The sequence below is a fragment of the Convolutriloba macropyga genome, chromosome 13, assembly GCF_964194025.1.
Source record: "Convolutriloba macropyga chromosome 13, txConMacr16.3, whole genome shotgun sequence".
In the NCBI taxonomy this organism is placed as follows: domain Eukaryota; kingdom Metazoa; phylum Xenacoelomorpha; order Acoela; family Convolutidae; genus Convolutriloba; species Convolutriloba macropyga.
The window spans coordinates 36,800,842-36,825,740 of NC_134480.1; the positions used below are offsets into that span (position 1 = coordinate 36,800,842).

Genomic DNA, 24,899 nt, shown 5'->3' on the forward strand with positions numbered 1-24,899 from the left:
TGATCAAAAAGCAGAAATATTAAGTCATTAAAGGTCATTAGGAATCACATAAAAGCCGATTTTAAACAACTCCGGCAGCCCCCACCCTTCACCTGGGTCATATCTAATCATGAAAGAGAGTTATTATGTCATTAAAGGCCATTAGGAAGCACTTAAAAGCCGATTTTTAACAATTCCTGCAGCCCCCACCCTTCACCTGGGTCATATCTAATCATGAAACAGAGTTAATATGTCATTAAAGGCCATTAGGAAGCACTTAAAAGCCAATTTTTAACAATTCCTGCAGCCCCCACCCTTCACCTGGGTCATATTTGATCAAGAAGCAGAGTTATTATGTCATTAAAGGTCATTAGGAAGCAATTAAAACCCAATTTTTAACAATTCCTGCAGCCCCCACTCTTCACCTGGGTCAAATTTGATCACGAAGCAGAGTTATTATGTCACTAAAGGTCATTAGGAAGCAATTAAAAGCCGTTTTTTAACAATTCTGGCAGCCCCCACCCTTCACCTGGGTCATATCTGATCAAAAAGCAGAGTTATTATGTCATTAAAGGCCTTTAGGAAGCACTTAAAAGCCGATTTTTAACAATTCCTGCAGCCCCCAACCTTCACCTGGGTCATATCTGATCAAGAAGCAGAGTTATTATGTCATTAAAGGTCATTAGGAAGCATTTAAAAGCCGATTTTTGACAATTCCGGCAGCCACCACCCTTCACCTGGGTCATATCTGATCAAAAAGCAGAGTTATTGCAAGATGAAAATTAGTAAACCCAAGAAGCGACACCCAAAGAAAATTATACAAAAAGCGCCCCTGCAAAATCTGCCATTCCTTGAAGTCAAAATAGTTTCGCTCAAAGACACTCAACTGCAGACAAAGAAGTGTGCGAAAGAAAAATTGATACAGATCGTGAAAGAAGCTGGACTCACCTACTATGGCGGAAAATACAGTTGGTTTAGAGTTCAAATAAAGCGCAACAGAAAGCTAGTTGCACAGAAAGCTAGGTATTATGTTCATAAAAGTCATTAGGAAGCACATAAAAGCCGATTTTTAACAATTCCGGCAGCCCCCAACCTTCACCTGGGTCATATCTGATCAAGAAGCAGAGTTATTATGTCATTAAAGGTCAATAGGAAGCAATTAAAAACCGATTTTTGACAATTCCGGCAGCCCCCACCCTTCACCTGGGCAATATCTGATCAAAAAGCAGAGTTATTAAGTCATTAAAGGTCATTAGGAAGCACATAAAAGCCGATTTTTAACAATTCATGCAGCCCCCACCCTTCACCTGGGTCATATCTGATCAAGAAGCAGAGTTATTATGTCATTAAAGGTTATCAGGAAGCACTGAAAAGCCGATTTTAAACAACTCCGGCAGTCCCCACCCTTCACCTGGGTCATATCTAATCATGAAAGAGAGTTATTATGTCATTAAAGGCCATTAGGAAGCACTTAAAAGCCGATTTTTAACAATTCCTGCAGCCCCCACCCTTCACCTGGGTCATATCTGATCAAGAAGCAGAGGTGTTATGTCATTAAAGGTCATTAGGAAGCAATTAAAAGCCGATTTTTGACAATTCCGGCAGCCCCCACCCTTCACCTGGGTCAAATCTGATCAAAAAGCAGAGTTATTATGTCATTAAAGGTCATTAGGAAGCACATAAAAGCCGATTTTAAACAACTCCGGCAGACCCCACCCTTCACCTGGGTCATATCTGATCAAGAAGCAGAGTTATTATGTAATTAAAGGTCATTAGGAAGCAATTAGAAGCCGATTTTTAACAATTCCTGCAGCCCCCACCCTTCACCTGGGTTATATCTGATCAAGAAGCAGAGTTATTGTCATTAAACGTCATTAGGAAGCACTGAAAAGCCGATTTTTAACAATTCCGGCAGCCCCCACCCTTCACCTGGATCATATCTTATCAATAAACATAGCTATTAGGTCATTTAAGGCCATTCAAAGCATTTAAATGCCAATTTTACACAATACATAAAGCTAAATCATTGTTAAAGAGATGATATAGTTAGGAGCAGAGACCATTCAAAAACATTTGCCCGTACACGATCCTGGGACCACATGATTTGACTGTGGTTGGGTTTCCAGATCGGCCAAATTTAATAAAAAAGTTTTTTTATTATCGCAGAGAGGCAGTAATCATGCCCAGGAGCAGAACTCATGCTCAAGAGCAGAAATCATGCTAAACAGAAGGAATCATGCATAAAACATTCCACTCAACATATCAATCAACCAATCAAATTCAAGAAAAAATCACTTCAAGCTGAAAGTATAAGCGTTGCTCACAATTAATAGCGAGATGCCTAAATCAAGAAGCAAAAAGTTTCTGTCGAAGATATCAATTAAAGCTAGAAAAAAATCAGCTCACAAATGTCGAAAAGACCTAAAAAAATTTGCGGAACGTCTGGTGCAGAGAGCCGAAAACAGCTATAGACCCTACAACAAGTACCAAGTTCGAGTTGGCTTTCGGAAGGAAAAAATGAGAATTAAAATCGACTTTATGAAGAAAACGGATGCTCACCATTGTTTGTCAAACATACAAAACGACGATACATTCCTTTACTTCCGCTGCAAGATGAAAATTAGTAAACCCAAGAAGCGACACCCAAAGAAAACTATACAAAAAGCGCCCCTGCAATATCTGCCATTCCTTGAAGTCAAAATACTTTCGCTCAAAGGCACTCAACTGCAGACAAAGAAGTGTGCGAAAGAAAAATTGATACAGATCGTTAAAGAAGCTGAACTCACCTACCATGGCGGAAAATACAGTTGGTTTAGAGTTCAAATAAAGCGCAACAGAAAGCTAGTTGCACATGTAAAGTTCACCCGTTCCTCTGAGGCCGAACACTGCTTTAACAACATAAGACATAACCAAGACATCATAACATGGGAATGTCAGTTTCTTCAAGAATGTTTCCAGCGTTGCCGACCAATATTCAAACAAAACTTCAAACGACTGGCGAAAAAAAGGATGGTATTCAAGGACAGAGACAATCACTCAGCAGCAGGCCTTGCTTATTTACCAGAGATCAAAGCTGATAATCAATTAAAGCGGAAAATAATGGGGGCCATACGAACTCAAAATCCAGCAGTTCGTGAAAAAGTGCGGAGAAGTAGACAAAAAAGAAAGATCAGATAGCTGATGGATAAATTCAGCAAAGAAGATCAATTATAGCTAACTGTTTGAATCCATAAACTATTCGCGTTTTAATGATGCTTAACTATATTTAATAATTCAATACAAGTCAGTTGATACATTTCAATAGTCTTCTGTTGTCAGTACCGTTCTGTATTAAATACCGTTCTGTCAGTACCCTTCTGTGTGCAGGTACAATACGCGTTTAAATGATGTAATTTTCATAGCCAGTTAAATTTAGCGTCCTTAACGTTATTCGTACGAGGGTTAGATAAGCCAATTTTAGCAAATCTTTTTTTCGGCTTACTGAGAAATTGAGGCGCGGAGTAGGCTAATGGTTCCGATACTTAAAAATGACACAACAAAAATTTTTTACAGTAATCCTTTTATTGAAAAAATTTTTTTCGGACTGAATCAACGCCGCTTAAGGAAAATTTGACTCTCAATCCAATTGGCTGAATTGGTTGACTTTTTGACAAACAATCAGATAAGATTTCATTCTTAAACCGACCAAACACATAGTAATTTTTCAGCTGTTATCTTCAAACATTAGTTACCTTATTTTGTTTATGCCCCCAGGCGCACGTGCTATTTTTTCAAAGCAACGTGCTATATAAAAACATATAATTTATAACTGGGGGTCGCAAAAGACACTGGGCTGCAAAACAGAATAGATCCTAATGTTATTTTCCAAGTTTGCCTTGAAGTCGTTTCAAAGCTGCAGTCAATGCAATCATTTCCGAAGATATTTCACAAAACTACTCCGAGATGAGTTGTTCAGTGATTAATCAGCGTATTTAGTGAAAAAAATTTCAACAGAATACTTTTAGAACATGAACCAGCTGGGTCATTGTAAAAAATTTCTAAAGGTCATCAAAACTTAGCGTCGGATTACTGGATGGGTTGTTTCCGATACAACTTGCTAAAATGGAAGCATTTTGCTTTTGGTGAAATTTTGTAAGCACTGCGGTGTATGCGGTGATTTTTTTGTTGGTTAAACAAGCCAAGTGCTAAAATCACAACGCAAGGTGAGCTTCAATTATATAATAAATCAAAAGAAATATATTGAGAAATTCAATCGGAAAGTGATTTTTAAAATTATACCTATTTTGATTAAATGTTTTTTAGATGACACCTAATATATTTAATAAACGCAAAATACCCAACGAAAAAGCATAGTTACTCAATTCTTAATAAATACCTGCAGGGCGCCCAGTCTCACGCGGGCAACTATCTCATAAAAGTTGACAAAAATTTTCTTAGCCAACTCTGCAAACGTTTACAGTTTCAATTTTGTAAAGTTGTGACATAGGATTTTTAGAAGTCTAATTTTAAAAGGAATAGTAAAAGAATATCAGGTTGAGATCAATACTGTTCTCAGCAAAGAAAGAAATTTTCAGAAATATCATTTCTTATAAGGCAAATTATGCAGAAGCGGATAATTTTAATTGAATTTTTTTAATAGCAGATGTCGGAACACAAAATATTGCAAAGTTGGCCTGGTTCTTTGAGTTTCAGTAATCCAACTTCTTTCTTCCGACTGATTCAAAACCAATTAAAGAAGATTAGATTCAATCTGATTGGCTGAAGTGATTGATTTTGGATGAAGATTTCGATAAGATTTCGTTCCTAAACCAATCAACCACATAATGATTTTTTCAGCTACTTTCTTCAAATTTTTTGAACAAAACAGTCAAAGCAGTTGTTTCTAAAGGATTTCAAAGAAAACATTCTAATAACAGTTCAATGATTGATCAGCAGTGTTAATGAATAGAATTTAAGAAAAATCATGCGCTGCCGCAGACCGTTCAGTTTTCAATTCAAATGAATGAAATAATTTTTCCGTCAAAAGAATTGATTTGAAGAGCCATTTTTTGCTATTCAATTTTCTTTGGGTGCATAATAAAATCGTAACTTTGGAAACTTGGAAACTCTTCAAAAAAAAATTGGTTCTTTGAAAAAACATTTTATATCTAAAATTCTCTAATGACGCCTGAAACAAAAAAAACTTACTCCTTTTCTTTTGATTGAAAATTTCTGCTCTAAAATTGTATATTGCAGTCACCAATCAACATGCATTTGGTATAATGTTTTTCAACTGCTTCCGGTTGCAATTTTGAGGACAGATTCAATGTCTTAAAACGTAAAGAACTGATTCAATTACTTCGCGAAAATAATATTTCAAATAGGTTTTCAATATAAACAGCTTCCACTTTTCCGAAAATGGAGTTTGGTAAAAAAAAAATCTGTAGAATCTGAAATGCATTCGTGTTTCTAAGTACTGATTGAAGAACAAATGTTTAGTTGCATCTCTTGGGGAAAGCTGATATTTTTTGTGCGAAACTTAAGTTTACTTCTGCTTGCTGAGCCTCTAAACTCTAAATTTGTGTGATTTCGCTAAAATAAATTGAAACGAGACCAGAAAAACAATTAATGTTTTTTTTCTAAATTGATAAGCAGTTACTGCTTTTAATGGTCTAAAGTTTTGTAAATTTTGTCTGATTATGAGATAACTCACTATTTTTCTTAAGAAAACGGGCAGAAATTAGATATTTCATGTAAAACTAATAATATTTCTCAAGACAAATGCCAAAAAACTTGCACAGATGATAATCTTAAAACATTTGGAACTGTAAGTTGGGAAGCTTTCAGTCTAATACATAACAATTTAGAGCAATGTGGTTCACCTTCTGGTTTAAAAAGTGATCTGCGGGCCATTTGGGGATTTTATAAATATTTTGGACTATTACAAAACTTGAAACAATTACGTGTTGCTAATAGCACTAAAAAACACTGAGGCTATTATTGGTCGAATTGTAGTTGTCAGACATCCAAACAACTTAGATTTCATTGAAAGCTGTCTTTTATAGGATTTATTCTCAATTTTTGTAGTTTTGATTTCAACCGGTCGTGGTTTTAATCATGTCTGAGTAGATTGAAAGCAAAAAAACTGTTACAAAATTCCTTTTGGTTGCAACTGCCACTAAAGGTTACATTACTGTTGTATTGATGCAAAAAAGCTATTGTTTGAATTAATTGCCAAATAGGCACCAAATCTTTTAAAGATATTGAAACTAAAGCTATAGGCTTTAAAAAAATTTGAAACCAAAAGCTTTTGTTAAAATTTTTTTTGTGCTCTGCGCGTATTTTCCTCATCGTTTTGTCTAGCCACATTAATGAGTGACCCCGTGACGATCTAAAAAGGACTATGGGGATCTTTTTGCATACCACAGTTGTTGCTTTCTGGTTTTGACGGCTTTGACTACGTTTATTTGTAATATTTTTAATGTGAGTTTTGCTTGTACTTGTTTTTATTTAGTCCTTTTACTGACAAATCTCACTGATTTTTTAGATAGGTATAACAGTAAAGTTATAAAAATTTTCATTTGAGAGATAAAATTTGTAATAACATCTTCACGGTCTATATTTCTTTGAATAATGTTAGTGAACGCATAAGAGTTTTGCGTCTTCGTTGTGCTTTTTGCTGTCGTGTATTTCGATAAGGTGCGATTGGGTTTCTGTAAGATTGTATACAAACTTTTAACTGCTGCTGGGTGATAAATTGTGTTTTGTAAAACTTGGTGCTTGGTTCTCTTAAAATAATGCTGAAATATTAGTTTTTCATCGATTGTGATTGGTTTTGACAATTATAACATTTTTAGCTTTCGATGAAAAAAAGCTTTATTGAAAAAATTCTCTGTTTGCTTTCTATTTTTTTCGTACATGGGGTGATTGTTCACTGTCAAAATATGTGTTTAATTTTGAAAAGTTTTGTTGGACAAGTCATTTTGTAATCATTTTCTGGTGTTGCAATTGAAGTCTTTTCTGTCTTTTTTTTGTTCTTTGGATCTATTTTTTGCCTCCAGTTTAGTGGGCTTATATCTTCTTGACCCCAGGCGGTCGTGCTATTTTTTACATAGTAACTTGCTATGTAACAAAATATAATTTGTAAATGGGGGAGTAAAAGCACTGGGTGCCAAAACAGAAAAGTTTTTCTTATTCATCTTGATTGATTTTACGACAATTTGATCACGCTCCAAGAAATCAAAGTGCAAATTTTTGAGCTGTTTTTTTTGCCATCCAACATTTTTGTCTGCATGAGAATACTTGTTTAGCATGATAGGCGTTTCTTAAGGAATTTGTTTATTCTGGAGCATTCACAATTTACTCAATTGACTTATTAAAGTGGTTTCTGCACTGACGCTTTGAATCTCAAAAGAAAATGAAGCTGTTATTTGAAACTGGAAAAAGCTCGCCCAGCTCGAAAATTCTATGGCAACGTTGCTCGAAAAAATGGGGTACAGAATTCGATTTGAATTAGATTTATTTTGATTACAGAGTCCCATTTCCTGTTAATCGCAAAATAGGCTCTTTCTTGATGAAAATGTTGTTTTCTGCTTGAAAAAATTGATTTCCTTTATTTCTTTTCTTTTTCAACCACTTGCTTTTTTCAGTCAAGTTTTTTTTTACTATTCTAATGAAATAAAAAAAATTATCACTGGTTTACACATTGGTCTGTTTTTGAGAACCCATCAAGTACCAGTGAGAATCCCCGAAGGCTGTTTTAAATCAAAAGTTTTCTTTTTCTCTGCTTTGTTTAGTTGATAATTAAGCCAATAAGGTGGATGAGCGAGGTCGGAACATTTAACGCAAACGTACATTAGAGAACCCTCGTGTTAGGTAAAATTCACAATTTCGTTATCAAATTTACAAAAGTTGTTAAAAAAATCGTCAAAACTACGATATTTTTTTTATTGTCACGCGTTCATACAGGATACAAAGTTGGTTCTCCTCTATTAAATTTGTGCTCGATGACGACAAGCATTGCGTTGCCGGTTCAACATTGAAGACTGCACGATGGCAGCTCTTGGGGGAAATTCCACTAAGATACAGTTTGGGTCACTCCTCTTTAAGACCCACCTCCGGCCACCGGCTTGGTGGTCATACGTCGTATAGCCTCCTCATCATGGTAAACATACCATAATGGGGGTAACATTTGTGGGAGGGGGGGCATAATAGGAGTGGAGTTACAAATTGTTTCAAAACTCAATGAAGGAAGCAGAATTTTCCCCTCGTATGCAGTTACTGGTCATCCATCATTGTCTATCATTTAATGGTTTGTACGGTCATCTGCGATCGCATATTGCCAATTTTCCTTGTAACATTTGAGGCAATTGCAGCATTTACAAGCCCGTTTAGTACTTAACCCCGTCAAAATTTTGCAGAATTTTTTTTTCAAATTTGCGGCCAATAGCGGTGCAATAGCGTCGAAGAGTCCGCTCATTTCAATAATGAATGCGCGAAAGCTTTTAATTTTTGCAAGTCTTGCGGAGATCCACAAGATTTGAGGAATCTCTAGGAGTCAGAATCAAGCCTGAAAAGCTTTTTGATTTTTTTTATTCAGGCCTGATGGTCTGTAAGTATATCGTACGGTTAAATTAGCTCTGAAATTTTATTTTTCCTCACTTTTTAAGAAATTTTTAGCGTTTGACATCTTGACCCGGGAAGGAGCATTTGTTAAAATCATTTCAGGCAAATGTAGCAGTGACGCAGACTGCATCAGTGGTACCTGCCTAACAAGTGAGGGTAGATGCAGCTGCTCAATTTCGAACGGCTTCACCCTTGACGCGACTTCACAACTGTGCACCGAAGACGTGAACGAATGCGAATGCGATCTACACCAGTGTGATAATGACACAACTCAATGTGTGAACACTTACGGATCCTACTCGTGTAACTGTTTAAATGGATATGAACCGGATGCTACCTCTAGTCTATCATGCGGTAAGGTTGCAGAATAAGACTAGGGATATTTTACATTAAAAACACGATGATAATCTGATTGGGTTTCCCCTCGGGTCTAACAACACAACCATTTGCGAATACAGCCAGGCTGAAGTGCCAGACCACAATCACCTCTGATCAGACCGTTCCAGACGGAAGCGATCTTTTTTTTGCGCTCCAATTTTTTTTCGCAGACTAAAACATTCTGTGATCAGGATCAGACAAACTCCAGCCCATGACCATCAAAAGACTTTTTGTGAGCTCAAGATCATCTCTGATCCGAAAAAAGCAAAATATTTATTAAATAAGCATTACAATTGATAATTTATCTAAAATTACACGACACAAGATGTGATGATATTTCTTCCTGAAGAGTGCCTTCAATTTTGCTGTCTTCAACCACTGTTACCTAAATTAATCAGTATACCTCTGAAAAAAGTCAGAGCAGAAAATCAAAACTACCTCTTGTGCGCTTTTTGCATGAAGGTTACGTAAATTTGATGAAGTAACTGTGAAAATATGATGCACATCGTAAACGAGGTAGCTGTTCAAGATAGAAGCCCGAATTTCGAAGTGGCTTTTGCGCTGCGAAATTTGCCACTTTATTTCTTGCTATGGTAAATTATTACATCTGTACCGAACCATCGTAAGGATCTTCTATCACGATAAACATATTTCGTCACGAAACTCTCGAGACTAAACATTTAAGTTAACTGAAGACAAAAGATGAAGTTGAAATTAAACCTACTATAAAGCACAAGTAAGCGTTACAGAAAATGAAGAAACTGACAGACAAGGCATATAAAATCCAAATTTTAACAATGACTTAAAGAGAAAATTTTGATCAGATATAGTGCTACAATTAAAAAGGGTGTTGAGCTAAGATATGATCAGCTACTTTTAAAGGAAGGCAGAGAGGCTAACCAGAGCAAGTTTGATAGAAAAGTGTTCCATCCAAAATGAAAATTTGTTGACAATCAAGTACGTGAAGTTCTTTGGCATTGGGAATTTTTTTGGAGCTTGAGTCATTAAAGAGTGTGCTATGAGAAACTCATGGAACAGAGGGATCTACCCCTTGGTACAGTTATTGGGGGCATGATGTTCGCGTTCAAGTTGTCAATTCCACTTTCGACTGAATCAATGATATTTGAGTTCAATGATGGACATTGGATGTATCTGTCTGGTTAGTAACGGTTAGATAGGAAGGTGGTTATGCCTTGTTTTCACGGCGTCTGATTTTTGTAAGTATTTTATGAATTTTTATATGAGGAGATTGAACCATTGTCATTGAAACCGTAAACTGCACATTTTCTATCATTTTTGCCGCTATTTGTTAAAATCTGAGCGTTGCTGGCCTCAGTGAGGATGCAAAAATTTCTAACGGATGGAATCAGCTAATTTCTAACGGATGGAATCAGCTAAAACTTAGCAAGCCGGGGCTAAGTTTTGCAAGCCAGTTGGTTGACGCAATCCCTTCGTTTCGGTCATTTTTTGGTAAACTCTTGTCTGACCTTCTCGGTCGATGAACTTTCGGAGCTCTCATGTAGAGGATGCGTTGAACTTTTGGCTTTTTGTTCAGTTCGGGCCGAATGTGATAAGTTTTTTTATAATTTGTTGTGGTCTTTTCAAAAGAGTATTGCCCGAAGTTCTCTTAAGCAATTCGCTTGAGTGCTGATGGAGTTTTTCCTCCGTTGACTTGCTTAGTTGGGCTTCTTGCTGCGGGTAGCGTAATTTGTGGGGTTTGTTTAGCACTACTCCCTAGCGCCCCGTTCGGCAATGCGGGAGCTAGTACTTCAAATGCTCCGAGCAGGTGGTTTTACTCCTGTTCTTTGGGTCCACTTTACGTGCAGTTGCCTTGCAAGTTGATAGTTCAATACTAGCAACGGGTTGATTTTTGTACGGGAAATGCACAAATCTGTTCCCAGCAAAAGATTCTCATCGTTTCGGGCGATTGCGTCCTTTATCCACAGTGCAAATTTAGAGTTACACTTTTCGTCACGTCTGCATTTGAAAATGTTCTCAAATATAAACAATTTTGTTTAACCGGGATCGATAGGAATGATTGATGACCAACTTCATTAACGAGATTTTTAATTGGCGTGGGTCTACCAAAATAAACATTGAAATGCCGTTATTTTTATAAGTAATTTGTCGGTAAATTCTATGTTGGTCTATTATTTTTCTAACGCTTTTTTACAATCCGCTCCCTTGTCAAGCAACGCAGTCCAAAGTTTGAATTGAGATGAACAATATTTTAAAGTTTGAACGAAGGGTTCAATTAGACTGACAAAACCAATGGTGACTTGATTGGGCCTAGATTTTTAATTGTATGGTTTCAGAAGAATAATATTATTTGGATACTTTTTGTTCAAGAGACATGCTTCGTGAAAACCCAACAGATATGCGTGAATAGATATGATTTCGATAATGTTAATAAAATTTTTAAATAAAAATCGCAAGTGAATTTTTGATGTTAGGTACTTGTGTAATCTATCAATGGCTATATGTATGTAGAACTCTAGCCCAAACAAAATTGTTGATGAATACACTTCTAGGAATTGCGAGAAAATCAGTATCTGTTGAATAGATAACACTGGAATTTAGCTTTTCGGATTCAAAGAGATATTGTCGAAAACAACTACAAGAAATATTCTATGGTGTCCATACTTGCTAATCGGATGGGTCTCTATCAGTAGGGTGTTAATCAGCGTGTCCCATGGTTAGATTAGTATAGGATAAATTTGAGTTAGATAAAAATTTTGTTCCAATGAGTTGTTGGTTTTAAAGAAGAAGTGACCATCAAGCATAATATTTGCAAATGAAGCTGCCCAAGAGGCTTACTGGTGATAATCAGATAAATTTTCAAAAAAGAGAGTTTGGAAGTTTACTGTGACTGGGCGTATTAATTTGGCTGTTGGATTTATCAGATATCGTCTCAATCACTTCCTTATTAGATAATCTGATATGACACACACTTTACAATTGGCTTACGAACCCTATGCGCTTGACTTTAGACCAAAAGTTCTGATTTACGGAACTTGTAATCATATTTAATTTAGCCACCACATTTTGTTTGTCGTAATTTGAGAAATTTCTGTCTCTTATCGATTTGAAGCGTAAGTGATCCTTAACTGTCCAAACAATTTTGATCTTTTCCTGATCAAATTTCCGAAAGGAGGGCAAGAGCTGCTAAATTTTGTACCAACTAAATGAGAAAGTAGAATGAACCTATGGGTTTGCAATTGCTTGATTTTTTTGACGAGTAGTTTTAAAATTGTGACGTTTATGTCACCTAAGAAACAATACGTGTACTTTGAGGGTGCCCGTGTGATGTCCATGGTGCTTTGGATTTCGGCAGATATTTCCATGAGGCCATGAATTTCTGTTTTAATTCGGTAAGTTGAAGTGCAGTAGCTCTCGATAATGTTATAACTAAAGTTAAATGTGTATTGTTTCTCCTTTTAGAGAGCCAAAATGAATTATTTCTACTTGTTATTCAGGTCTTATGTGTTAAAAATTACACCTCCAGCAGTTTTTTAATCGTAATGACATTACCGATGTTGTCCATAAGGATATCAATTTTGATATTTATTTTTCTGCATCGCCTTGTTTAGAATTTCCGAAACAAGGGCTAATTTGATCGAATTGTTATTTTTAATGTAATAACTACTGGCGCAATGAAATCAATCTGAACTGCTTCGAGATTGTTTGGTGTGTCGGTCTGCAATTAGAATCGAAATAGTGTGTTGGACTCACCCTTTCAGATGGATGGAAATTTTCTTACTTTTTTGATTTGTTGCAACAAATTTTTTCTTAAATTTTGAGCGAACAAGGCGGTTTTTTTTGCTTTAAATAGACAGAAATTAGTTTCAGAATTTTTTGTGCAATTTCTACTCATAATTCTGTTTTTTCTGATAAATTGAATCTGAACGTACTTTGAAACTTGCTATATGAAAACTGGTGTCCAATATTGGGGAACACGTCTCTGTCGACAAAGATTTGGTGATAGTTAGGCACCACCAGATCGTTTTTTGATTTGATTCTCAACCCCTGAGATCCGAGGAAACATAACAAACCTAGTTAAGCTATTGGTTTGTTTGATTGTTCTGAGTCTCGTGTTCTCTTTGGGATTCCAGAAATTAATTGTACATTATTTGCACATGCGGGATGCGTGAGGCAAGAGATTGCTTAACGATGGGTGATGTCCTTACTGAAGCCAGGAGGACTTGCGCCTGTATAATGCCCTTACAAGTTGAACTTATATGGGTATGGGTGTCTTATTATAAGTGTCCGCAGTTTACAAAAGGCAATTGTTGACGCCAGTGATAGGCATTCTTCATTAAGTTTGGACACGAGTTTTTGTATCGTTTTCTGCATATGAGTAAACAGTTGAGCAGTAGGCTATTTGCTCCGTATAGGTCAGTCCGCAGTTCATCCATTTATTTGTGGTAGGTTTTTTTTGCTTCTGAATTTTTCTGAAACTGATTCTGCTACCAGGTTGCGTAATCAATGCTGAAGCTACTTTGGAGATGAGACTTTAGGCATGGGTAGGCTTATTTAAATGACTTCCTGTAACGATCTGAATTTTGAATGGTAGTTCAAAGTGATCATAATTCAATTTCAAATAATCAAAGTAACAATTTTCCACAAATTTTAATATGGCTTAAAAATTGTTCCATTTTCTAAATTGGTCTTTGTTTCCTACTCCACATAGTAAATTTTTGGAATGTAATGTGGCCAACTCATAGAAGATTCTGGTTTTAAAGGGTCCGAGGGGTCTCTTGTCTGGTGTAATCTGATGCTCGCACGTGGATCTTGGCGGTTCATTTGTTTGAGGTCCTCCTTCTCCAACGCTTAGTTTTTCTGGTTCTCCTTTCTTTTTCTGGGAATGGAATGTTGGGATCTAGTGGAGATTCCTCGTTAAATAAATCCACAGACAAATTTCCGTCTTTGGAGACTGTCTTAAAAAGCAGACAAATCATTATTCTCTGTTACGAGTTGCGCAAGCAACATGTATATTTAACATTTTTGTTCTCCCAAGGAGCCAGTGGGCCTTGTGACGTTCCCAAAACCTCCCAATGCCCGTGTGACGGGCGTTTCAAAAACGTCTCAATGCACTTACGTAACTGTATAAAGTCAGTGACATAATTTAAAGTAAAATAAAAGCTGACTCTAGGGTCACGCTTATGTTATCTTCTACACTTGCACATGATTTGAGTTCAGTTGTAATGAACTCCGATCAGATTCGTGTAGTGTGCGCTACTTTTATTACACTCTAAATTTTTCTCGTGTGAATTACACAAAAAATCGTGTATTTTTACCCAATTTCTCGTGTGAAAACGGACACACGAGTTTGCGCTCATTTACACGAGAAATAGTGTATTTCCACACGATTTTCTCGGGCTTAACCATAAGATTTTTCATGTGAATCACACGATAAATCGTGTAAAAAACACACGATTTTTCACGTGTTGCCGTCAGAATTTCATGTGAAAGATCACACGAAAAATCGTGTAAGAACACATGATTTTTTGGTTACTTTCACACGAAAAACGTCGTGAAATTTACACGATTTACCGTGTGATTCATATGAAAAATCTTATGGTTAAGCCAGAGAAAATCGTGTGGAAATAAACGATTTCTCGTGTAAATGAGCCTAAAATCGTGTGTCCGTTTTCACACGAGAAATCGGGTAAAAATACACGATTTTTCAGGAGATTTTACATGAATTCTCGTGTAAATATTTTTTTTCAATTCTGCAACTAAAAATCTGGTTTTTCGTAATGAATTTTGACTAAGCAAACGCCGAACAACCCCTATCGATTCTGAGAACAGGAATTACGCAGTCAATTGGTTTGGCTCTGAGTTTTCTTTAACGCTTTTCAAAAAAGCTTGTCCAAAATTGGGCAAATAATAAGGAAGCTTGAAAGTTAATAAAAGCATTATAGGAAGAATCACAACTGGAATGAGCTAACGCAGCATGCCCTCTCTTATTCTAAAAAAGCAAGGAGTAAGACAGTCAATTAGATTAGCATTAGCGATGATTTCAGGTATCATAAAACAGAAATAACAAAGTTGCATCAAAATTTTGTTGGGTTCTCGCTGGTTGGTTATAACAGCGAACTTATAAAGGTGCATCAAATATTTATTGGTCTCTCGCTGTTGGTCAAAATTATTGTCTCATCAAATCAATTCAATTCTGGAAGCTTTCAATCTAATCTTTTGAACAATTATGCCAATAAGACAACCAGACGAACAAAAACAACAAATAACCACAGCAGTCAGTTGAAAACTATTTTCAATTTTCATGGGTTACGATTTGAATACGTTCACAATCACCGCAAGAGGATAGGTCTTCACTCAGGTAAAATCTAGGCACAAGCTCCTTGCATTTTGGGCATAAAAAGAAACAAGTGTCCCGAATAACCTCATCCACGTTTTGCCTGCAAATAGGGCACTTCGGTTCTTCAAGGGACCAATGTTGTCTGAAGAAGGCCTCCATCCATTGCCGCAAGCACGCTTTGCAAGCCACATGATCGCCGAACTGACCAGAGTGGATGATCAAAGCATCGTCTGCAAGTTTCTCCAAACAAAACGGGCACTCTGCGTTTCGTTGCATCATTTTTATAGAGAATTAGTTAAGAAGTTTGGTTTTAAAAACTATGCAAGATTTGGTCAATTTTATGGCCTAAACCCATCAAAATCATAAGAAGCTGGTCATTTTTATGGCCCAGCTGCATCTAAGTATCTCAAAAAAGAAAAAGGGAAATCTACAGACACCAGCATAGGGCAAGTTTACCGCCAGTGCTCTAAAGTCCTCCGGAAAATTAACAAAGCTTGTATTTAAAAAGAAACAGAGCTTGCAGTTATCACAGACCAGCATCCTCACAGAATGGCAACAAAAAGTTTTGATTTCGAAAAAAATGGTTTTTCTGAATTTTGAGAAAGAATAATTTTAATTCAAACGGGAAAAATTCACGTTAGTTTGAGCAGATTTCATAAGCATTTACTTCGCGTCACCTTCATCTAATAACAAACATCTAATGTTAGCCATATTTGTGGCTCAACCCCGATGAGGATTTCTTAAAGTAAAAAACAATGTCCTTCAACTGGTCATTTTTATGGCCCAGTTTTGCTACCAAAATTTGGGATGAACAAGAGAATTAGTTGAGAAATGTGGTTTTAAAAACTATGCAGGATTTGGTCAATTTTATGGCCCATACCCATCAAAATCACAAAAAGAAACGAATACTCAACGAAGTTGGTCATTTTTATGGCCCAGCTGCATCTGAGTATCTCAAAAAAGAAAAAGGGAAATCTACAGACACCAGCATAGAGCAACTTTACCGCCAGAGCTCTAAAGTCCTCCGGAAAATTAACAAAGCTTTTTGTAACAAGAATCAGAGCTTGAAGTTATCACAGACCGGCTTCATCACAGAATGGCAACAAAGTGTTGATTTCGAAAAAAAACAAAATTTTTCTGAATTTTGAGAGCCAATAGTTTTAATTCAAACAGGAAAGATTCACGTTAGTTTGAGCAGATATTATAAGCATTTACTTCGGGTCAATTTTATCTAATAACACACATCCAAAGATAGCCATATTTGTGGCCCAACCCCGATAAGGATTTCTTAAAGTAAAAAACAGAATCCTTCCACTGGTCATTTTTATAGCCCTGTTTTGCTACCAAAATTTGGGATCAACAGGAGTCAAAGCAATGAACTAACTATGACCTCATTTCTAGTTTCAAGCCCATTGCCCTATTTTGCAATAGACTAAACGCCTTTACTATCAGTTCTTAAAAAAGCTATCATGGGATTCGCGTACAAAAAAAGCTCACCTTCTTTTTTCTCGACACACTTGTGTACATCAATCGGCCATTAATAAGCAACAAAGAGGACTGTGTTCTAGCTCTTTTAACTCCGGTGTTCTTTAGCATTATCTGAAAAGAATTTTTGAATTAATTATTGCTCAACATAATAATTCACATTGATAAGAAAAAACGGCATTGGAAACATCTTTGATTATTGAATGCAAACAAATATGCAAATCAAAAGTTTCAGTATATATATAGAGAGTATAGAAAAATGTTGACTCAAGCATAGACGATGCTAAACAGAGTTTAATAAGCAGAAGCATTTCCGTTGAAAACCACTTATATATCGAAAAATGTTATGGTTTTGCCAGCAAGCTCGCAAAATTATTAAAGAGGAGTTTATTGCGCAAAACAATATGGCCATATCGACAAGTCTGATCAAAGCACTGATGTATAGAAAAACAGTGATAGTCAAACAGAGTATCATAGGAAACAAACTTGCTGACTGCTGTTTCAGTTGTCAGATAACTTCTGGAAGCAGTGGAGTATTTAACAACTTCAAGTATATTACCAAAAAAAACCAATTGGTCCTGTACTCGCAGTAATTTTTCGATTTTCAGAAAGACTGGCATGTCAGTGCAGGCATTGTAGTTAATAATTACGACATCACAAACTTTAAAACATACTCCCAGTTTTTTTGCTCTCTTGCATTCGTATATTTTGTCATCTTCAGGGTTGAAATTTTCTTGAAATAAATTTAAATTGCCAATAGCGAAAAGGTAATTAGAGGGAACCCATTTTCCAGGACCAAACTCAGTCGCCAAAGAATTATCCGAAGAAGACCAGTGAACAAAATGCTCCAACTGATGTCTGTTAATCATTGTTTTGCAAATGTTCTTGAAGTTGCACACTTGGTGAGCCAGACGCTTGAAAAACTGATGTTTTCTTTCATATTTTAGAACGCACATATGGGTAAATGGTCCCGACTGCTGTAAGATAGTTGGATAGTGAATTAACCGATGTTGTTTGAAGATGACCGGTTGGTTAGCAAACAGCTTTTTGAACTTTTGCAGGTGCTTGCCTGTTAAAACATGGCATTTTGGTCAAAGACATTCCAAAAAAATTACTTTATGAAAACCAGAATTATTATTTTCTAAAGAGTTATTCAGACTTTGGGTATGAAGGTGTAGATGCTATTGTACAACTAATGCTACTTACGAATCTCATATGACAGAATCACTAAATCCGCCTGCACGAATGATGGGGAGAGAAGTAGAGAAATCAAGTCAAAGTAGTGCAATAAAAACTGCCAGTGCTCATCTTGCTGCGGGATAAGGTCACACAAAATGATAGGCAGAAACCTATAGAGGGTGAAGATTTGATCTGTTTTCCCCCGTACACTGTGATCTTTAGTATCTCTGAGCCTAAAAAAAGTCCTTTATTAACTCATCTAAACGTTTAGAGAAGGACTTAGTAAAAAAAATAGTAGAAACAATTAATATTTCTTTTTCTTCAAAACTTAAAAAAATGCCACTGCTTATTGCGAGACATTGCAGTGGTGTTTCAAGAGAAGCTGCAGTAAATATATGTGTAAATTTTTGACCTGTTTATGTCTATTTCCGTTGGTTTGCCGTCAATCTCTCGACCGTAGGCAAAAGAATGTAGCCTGTAATTAAGCACATCAATGGAGATAATTTTCCTGCTGACAACCAGGTTATGAAGCACCAATTTCATTGTGTACTGTGTCCCCCCTTCAAGGAGGTCATGCTGGATGTCAGCGGTCCAATTGCGATATGCACTGAAATGCTTTGTTTCTAGGTAGGACTTTGTTCGAACACCTTTTGAAGGCTTGGAAGTCAATTCGGCCTTCTCGGCGTTTTTCGTAAAACTTTTGAGACTGCGCAACGGGCAGTTTGACTGGTCAAATTGGCAACTGAATTCATCAGCTGTTACGAGGCATCTCTCGCAGCAGAGGCTTTTAGAAAAGTTTTTCACAAAACCAAGCGCTGAATGATATTCAGCGTTATCAGCTACAAATGAAAAATGAGCACCGGTCACAGTTATCTTTCTTCCAGTGTCAGTCACCACATTGAACGGTTGTTCCAAACTTTCCAGGTCTTTACTGATTCTAGATAAGATTTTCTTGTAACCATACCGGTACAAATCTAAGGTGTTGCAGACTGCAGCAACATTTATTGCACTCGACTGAGATGTCAACCACGGAGGCAGATTCCGAAGAATCCAATAAAAACATGTGACTTTGTGTATTGTTCGTCGTGAACCGATTGGGTTAGCTGGCTCAAAATCATCGGAGTACAGCTGTAAGCACAACTTAAAAGACTGAGAAGTCATTTCAACATTAATTGGTAAAGGCATGTTAAACGGCGTTCCATTTTGTTCAAACGATTTAGCCTGCTGAATGTCAACTAAAAGACCATGATCAGTTAATTTTCTCAACATCTCGTTGTATTCAAAAATTTGGTTCACAACTTTGTTGTTCCTTAGGAGCACGTTTTTCAACACTTTTGAAATGGGTACAAAGTAGCAAGTTTGTTTCACGCACACTTGCCTCGGCCGACCAAGTTTTAACCTTGTTTCTTGCCTAGTGCCCAAAAGTACTTCTTCTTCAGATACAAAGCGGTCTTGATTTTGTAAAAATTTTCGAAGGTCATTGTTATTTTTTATAGTACTGATCTCACTATTACGAATGAAATTACATAAAATTTCGATATTTTCCGGGCAACTTTCAGAGGGATATTGTAATGGATGTTTAAGAATTTGATATATTGACTCAGTCAGAAGATTGAAAAAGCTACCAACTTGTTCAAGGAATTTAAAAGCATTGCTTAATGTAACAGAGGAAGCTGACAGGAGACGTAATAAAAGTTCATCACCCGCTTCACCACGGACAATCTTCTGAATGAGCTTGAACTGTCTTTCAAAATTCTCCGCTTTTTCATCGTTAGTTTCGGACTCTAGCACGGAATCACTACCCTTTTGCTCAAATTCATTGCTAGAATTACTCGTTTCTGTTGCGTGATTCCGAATTATATGTCTTCGAAGGCTCCCAAGTGTAGAATAGAAACGAGGACAGAAGAGACAGAAAAAGTTTTTATCAAAACCGTGGTCTAGAGAAAGGTGTACTAAATACAGCCGCAAATTGTTAGAGATAACGAAACAGTTCTCTTGTCTACACAGACTGTACCGATTCTCAGAGAGTGTTTTTACTGTTTCAAATTTCATCCTTTTGTTGGAATCTATCGACTGTGACACAATCGTGGGCTGAATTTTGTTTAAGAAGGAAGAGCTTTTGAGTTCCAATACTCCATCAGTTTCACTGTCCGAACCAGATTCGTTGTAAAGTTGGGAACAATGACTCTCACCAGGAACACTTTCCTGGCTAGAAGGTGCTGTTGATTGAGCTTGTGAATCACAAAGAACATTAGAACTATAATCGAATGAAGGAACAGTCAATCTTTTCTGAATATCTGGTAGATGTTTGTCAAAATGACGCACAAAGCTCTGACAGAAGCGAAAAAGATGTTGACAAACAGGACAGGGAATCTGAGCCTCGAACCGATGATGAAGTTTCATGTGATACATCATTTCAGCCACGTCAGTGTTCTCATCGCAAATAGTACATTTCAAGGCATAATCCTGCCTCTCTTCATTCCCCCAAAAATTTTTATAGTTGTCAGTTTTACGCTGTGGGCGTCTGTTATGTTGCTGTGTCAGGGCATCCAAATTTTGATGACTAGGAATATCTTCCATGACTGAAACCGATTCGCCAACAACCGGCAAAACATGATCTTCTGGCGTTTCTTCATCAATGAGGGCTTGATTTGATGTTGAATTTTGTTTATTGGAGCATAATGCATGATGATGACTGGCGTCTGAAGTGCGACTGCTGTTTCTTGTTGAGCGGCTCTTCTTTTCTGCATGAAGATCACTGTGTGGACACTGACATGTGTTTAGATCTCCGTTCCGAAAATATTTCGCTCCGTATTTAACGCAGATTTCGTCTCCTTGGTCGATGTCGAAGAGAGTGACCAGACGCACAACTCCCATTTTTGATTTTTGTATTTTGTAAGCAACATTGGGGCGACAAGAGTGGTTGACAAACGAGATCGGTCCCAACATTATCCGACTTTGATGCGTATACTGACAAACAAAAGTTGAAAAATCAAATTCAAAGTCCAAACTTTCGGTCAAATTCCCCACAACTCCTACCAGTCCAGGTATAACCACACCCTTTTTTATTTTGGTGTTGGCAACAACCGAGAAACCACAATAACCGCGGTCAGTATCACTTAAAAAGGCATCCACAGATGGTTTATAATCAACAGATTGGAAAGAAGTTGTATAATTCGCTTCAAGAAAACGGTAGAGGTTATCTTGAGCGGAGAAACTGATAACATTTTCTGGGGCAATAGCTTTGTGACTTCTCATTCCGTCCTTGTCAATAAGGGATTCGGTCAAACGAAAGTCAATTGAAGCAAGTAATTTGTAGTCATGCACCGTTGACTCAACCATCGCAGCCGCTTTTGCCGAGGACATTACTTCGGGAGTTCGTTGTTTGCTCAGAAGGTCAATATTATGGCCCTTTCTGGAACGAATTTAAGAAGTTTCTCTTTACCATTTAAAAACTGAACTTAAAATTTCCTCTAAAACTGAGAAAACGATGTGTTTCTTGTGCAAATCTTAAAACCGATAAACAGCGAAACCAGAAAAAAACACCCATATAAGTTCTACAGGTCATTTTTATGGCCCTGTCCGTAATCAGAAATTTAGGCACAATCAAGAAAACTCATGGCTTGTTTTCTTTTTCTGAGAACAAAAACGAAAAAGAACAATTTTAAATCTGCATACAATACATAAAATACTTCCAATTTACTTATCGTCAAATGAACAATTTAGATGGTTCTATGTCATAACAACTGTAAATATTTGAGTAATTTGTCTTCATTGGAGTCAGGACAACATTACGAAATCCCAGCAATTTTTTGAGTTTTTAGGAAGAATCTGTCAACAAATGCGCAGGTCATTATTATGGCCCTGCTTTTGAAACCTGCATTAATCTGAAAAACAAAAGCTGTGTTACAAGCAGTTCAAGAAGAGTGACTAAGTAAAATTTATGATGGCAGTTCATAAAAGCTGACTAAATATCATATTGAGAGGGGATACATTAACAGAACTATGAGCGGAGCAACAAAAGAGTACGAAATAGCTTTTACAAATTGAATTAGCATCTGATATAAGAATCACAAGCCAAAAAAAATTAACAAACTGACAATCCATTAATGACTTCTTATTTAAGTTCAAGATTGATTCTGAGCGCAATAGGAAATTTCTGATTATAAAGTACAAATTAAGCGTTTGAAGTTCGAATGCAGTTTTGCAGTGTCTATGCATTTAAAGAAGCAAGCGCACAGTCATTACAGTTCTCATTAAGAAGGTCAACATTATGGCCCTTCACTTTCCAAGGCTTTTTTGGCCCAAGTAAGGTTCAATTTTCTGTTGAAGTCCTCCATTGCGGGTACTAATTTGGGCACTGACTTTTTCCAAACATACTTGTCCAAATATGACCAAATGACAGCTATTTGGTTTGGGTATTTGAGATTCAGACAAGTGAAATATTTGTGGCTCAATTCAACTGCGTCAGTCAATGTCGCGCACTCAGCTAATTCCCGTCCACACACAACATAAGCCTATAATGGAGTTTGGTTGCATCATATGTTAGTGAAAACTGAATTTTTGATTTTGGTAAACGGTACCTTGTTAGGGCTTTGAACAATAGCTCCATTGCAAAGATTCCATTTAGCAGCAAACTCATCAATATTGTCTTGGTCCTAGGAAAACATTTCTTAGCCGCAATAATTACTTTGGTTTAATTAGAGCTTTCTTACAGTTGTTTTGCTGATGAAGTTCAACTTCATTCGACATCTTGACTCAGTATCACTGAGACGACTATTTCCAAAGATCCTTTTCTGGGGAACAAGATGAGGCAATAGCAAAAGAGCTTTGTTGTTTGAATTATTGTCTAGAACAAATATAAAAAATATAAAGCAACCCTGCATTTAGTATGAACCATTTGAAATTCTGATACCTCTCAAAATAGACTCAGCTTCCTCTGGCAGGTCCTCAAATGTTTTTGCCATAAACAAAATCTTTTCCTGCTCTTCCTTAAAGAGGACTTCAAATGGTTCCTCGTGAGCATTTTTTGTCCAGCGCTTGTACTCAAGGTCAACCTAACAACAAGAAAAATGAAGTCTTTTAGCATTGAAAAGTATTAGTTAAACAACCAACGTGAAGTGCGTCGTTAAAGGAGAGTCCAATAACTGAGCAGTACTCAGTTATGTCAACTGCTTCTTTCGTGCTTTGGAGGATTTCTTTTCGCTGAAGGAATGTTGATGCTCTAATGTTTTCACTAGACTGATCAGTCCTGGAAAAAAGCCTTTTAAGCTCCGAAAGATCAGCCGTTTTCAACACTCGTCTGCTTGTGTCGTACTTTCTCTTACGAGATTTTGACTGGCTGTCTAAAACGACTACAAAGCAAAAATTTCTTATGCACGTTTTCATAAACCAAATTTTGGAAAAATCCTATAGTTACCTATGTCATCATTAGACTCATCAGAAGGAGGCAAATTTTCCTTTTCTTTCTGTCGGATGTTGCGCAATTTATGTTCAAAAATGCCCGACTGAGGCACAGATACCTCATCTAAGAGTTTATGAGATGGCTGGAAAAAGAGGCCCTAAAATCATTTTAAAGTGAATTCAAATATTCCTATTGAACAAGTGTTATTTGTGAACACTAACATATGGATACTTTTGTCCTTCAACTGTATAGGCGGGGAACAACTCTATGCACATTTGAGCGTAGAGGCATTTAATTGTCGTACTAGGCTTGCTTCCATGTAGCTAAAGAACAAAGTATCATAGCAGTACCCAAAAGTACACAAGATTTTGGTTGTTCAAAAAGCATAAAAAATTACCTCCACCATCTTTGCGCAAACTATAGACGCCAATTTCATTTTATGGCCCTCAACTTCGGGTTTTATTCCCCTTGTGAGAGCTCGGAGATCTTCAATGGAAGCCGGTTCCCGAGCATTAACTGACTCCGGCGTAATAACGGGAGTTCGCACATGTACCGGGGTACTTCCCGCAGAATTCACCATTGGTTTCTGTTTGCTTGGTGTCTGCACTGGTCCAACGGGTGATTCTGTGCGTATCTTGTTTCTTATGGCATAAATAACCGCTATTGGTAACCCCATTTTCTCGAGCCTATCGTCCGGCAATTGATGGAAGGAGTCTATTTGCAGAAAATTTTGCCTGATAGTGTTCAAGAGCTGACCCGTCTGTTCGGGATCATAACCAAGAGTCTTGACAACGTCAGTTAAGGACATGATCTAGGAACAAAATCTTAAATCCAAGGAAACTTAAAAAACAAATGCGAACCCATGATAGCAGTTTGAACAAAGAAAAATTAAGATAAGAAGGTCAATATTATGGCCCTTCTGTATTTTCCCGATAGACAAAAACTAACACAAAATTTCAGCCTCATTTGTCACCATTAACATCCAAAATATTTCCTGCAAACAATAGGATCGTTCTTTTTGAAGCGGGAAACAGAATTCATTTAAGTTCAAATGAAAATCACTAGCACAAAAGAACAAGGTCATTTTTATGGCCCTTACTGGCACAAAAAAGAAGGTCATTTTTATGGCCCCTCTTTTTCCTACTTTTTGTAGTCACAACCCCATGCGCAAAACTGCGAAGGTCATTGTTCAGGCCCTTGTTATCGCTACGGACTAGCAAACTAACTAGAGGCAAGTTTACTGCCTACAAATCTAAAATATTAAAGAAGGTCAATTTTATGGCCCTTCTGTTTATAAAAAAATTAGAAGTAGATCAGGTCAATTTTCACGCGTTCATCTAGAAGCAAACAATAACAAATTAACTTGGATCTACTCTTCGTCCATCAATTTCCTCTGCAAACACTTCGACGGGTTGTAACAGTGAACACATTTCACTTGACAGCAACTTTCGCATAAGACAATTTCGGATATCTCGTAGAAAATCTCATCGCAAACGCAACATTCAAACCTTTGTTCTTTTTTCACAACCCTCTTACTGTTCTTTATCAAAA

General features: G+C 36.9%; 1 protein-coding gene across 1 annotated transcript in view; it reads left to right on the forward strand.

Moving 5' to 3' along the window:
• Positions 1-24,899, forward strand: part of LOC142351989 (uncharacterized) — a 379,819-nt gene that overhangs the window by 278,136 nt on the left and 76,784 nt on the right. Inside the window, exon 3 of the mRNA XM_075404285.1 lies at positions 8,686-8,937. Within this exon, the coding sequence (XP_075260400.1) occupies positions 8,686-8,937 (252 nt within the window). The remainder of the gene's footprint in view (positions 1-8,685; positions 8,938-24,899) is intronic.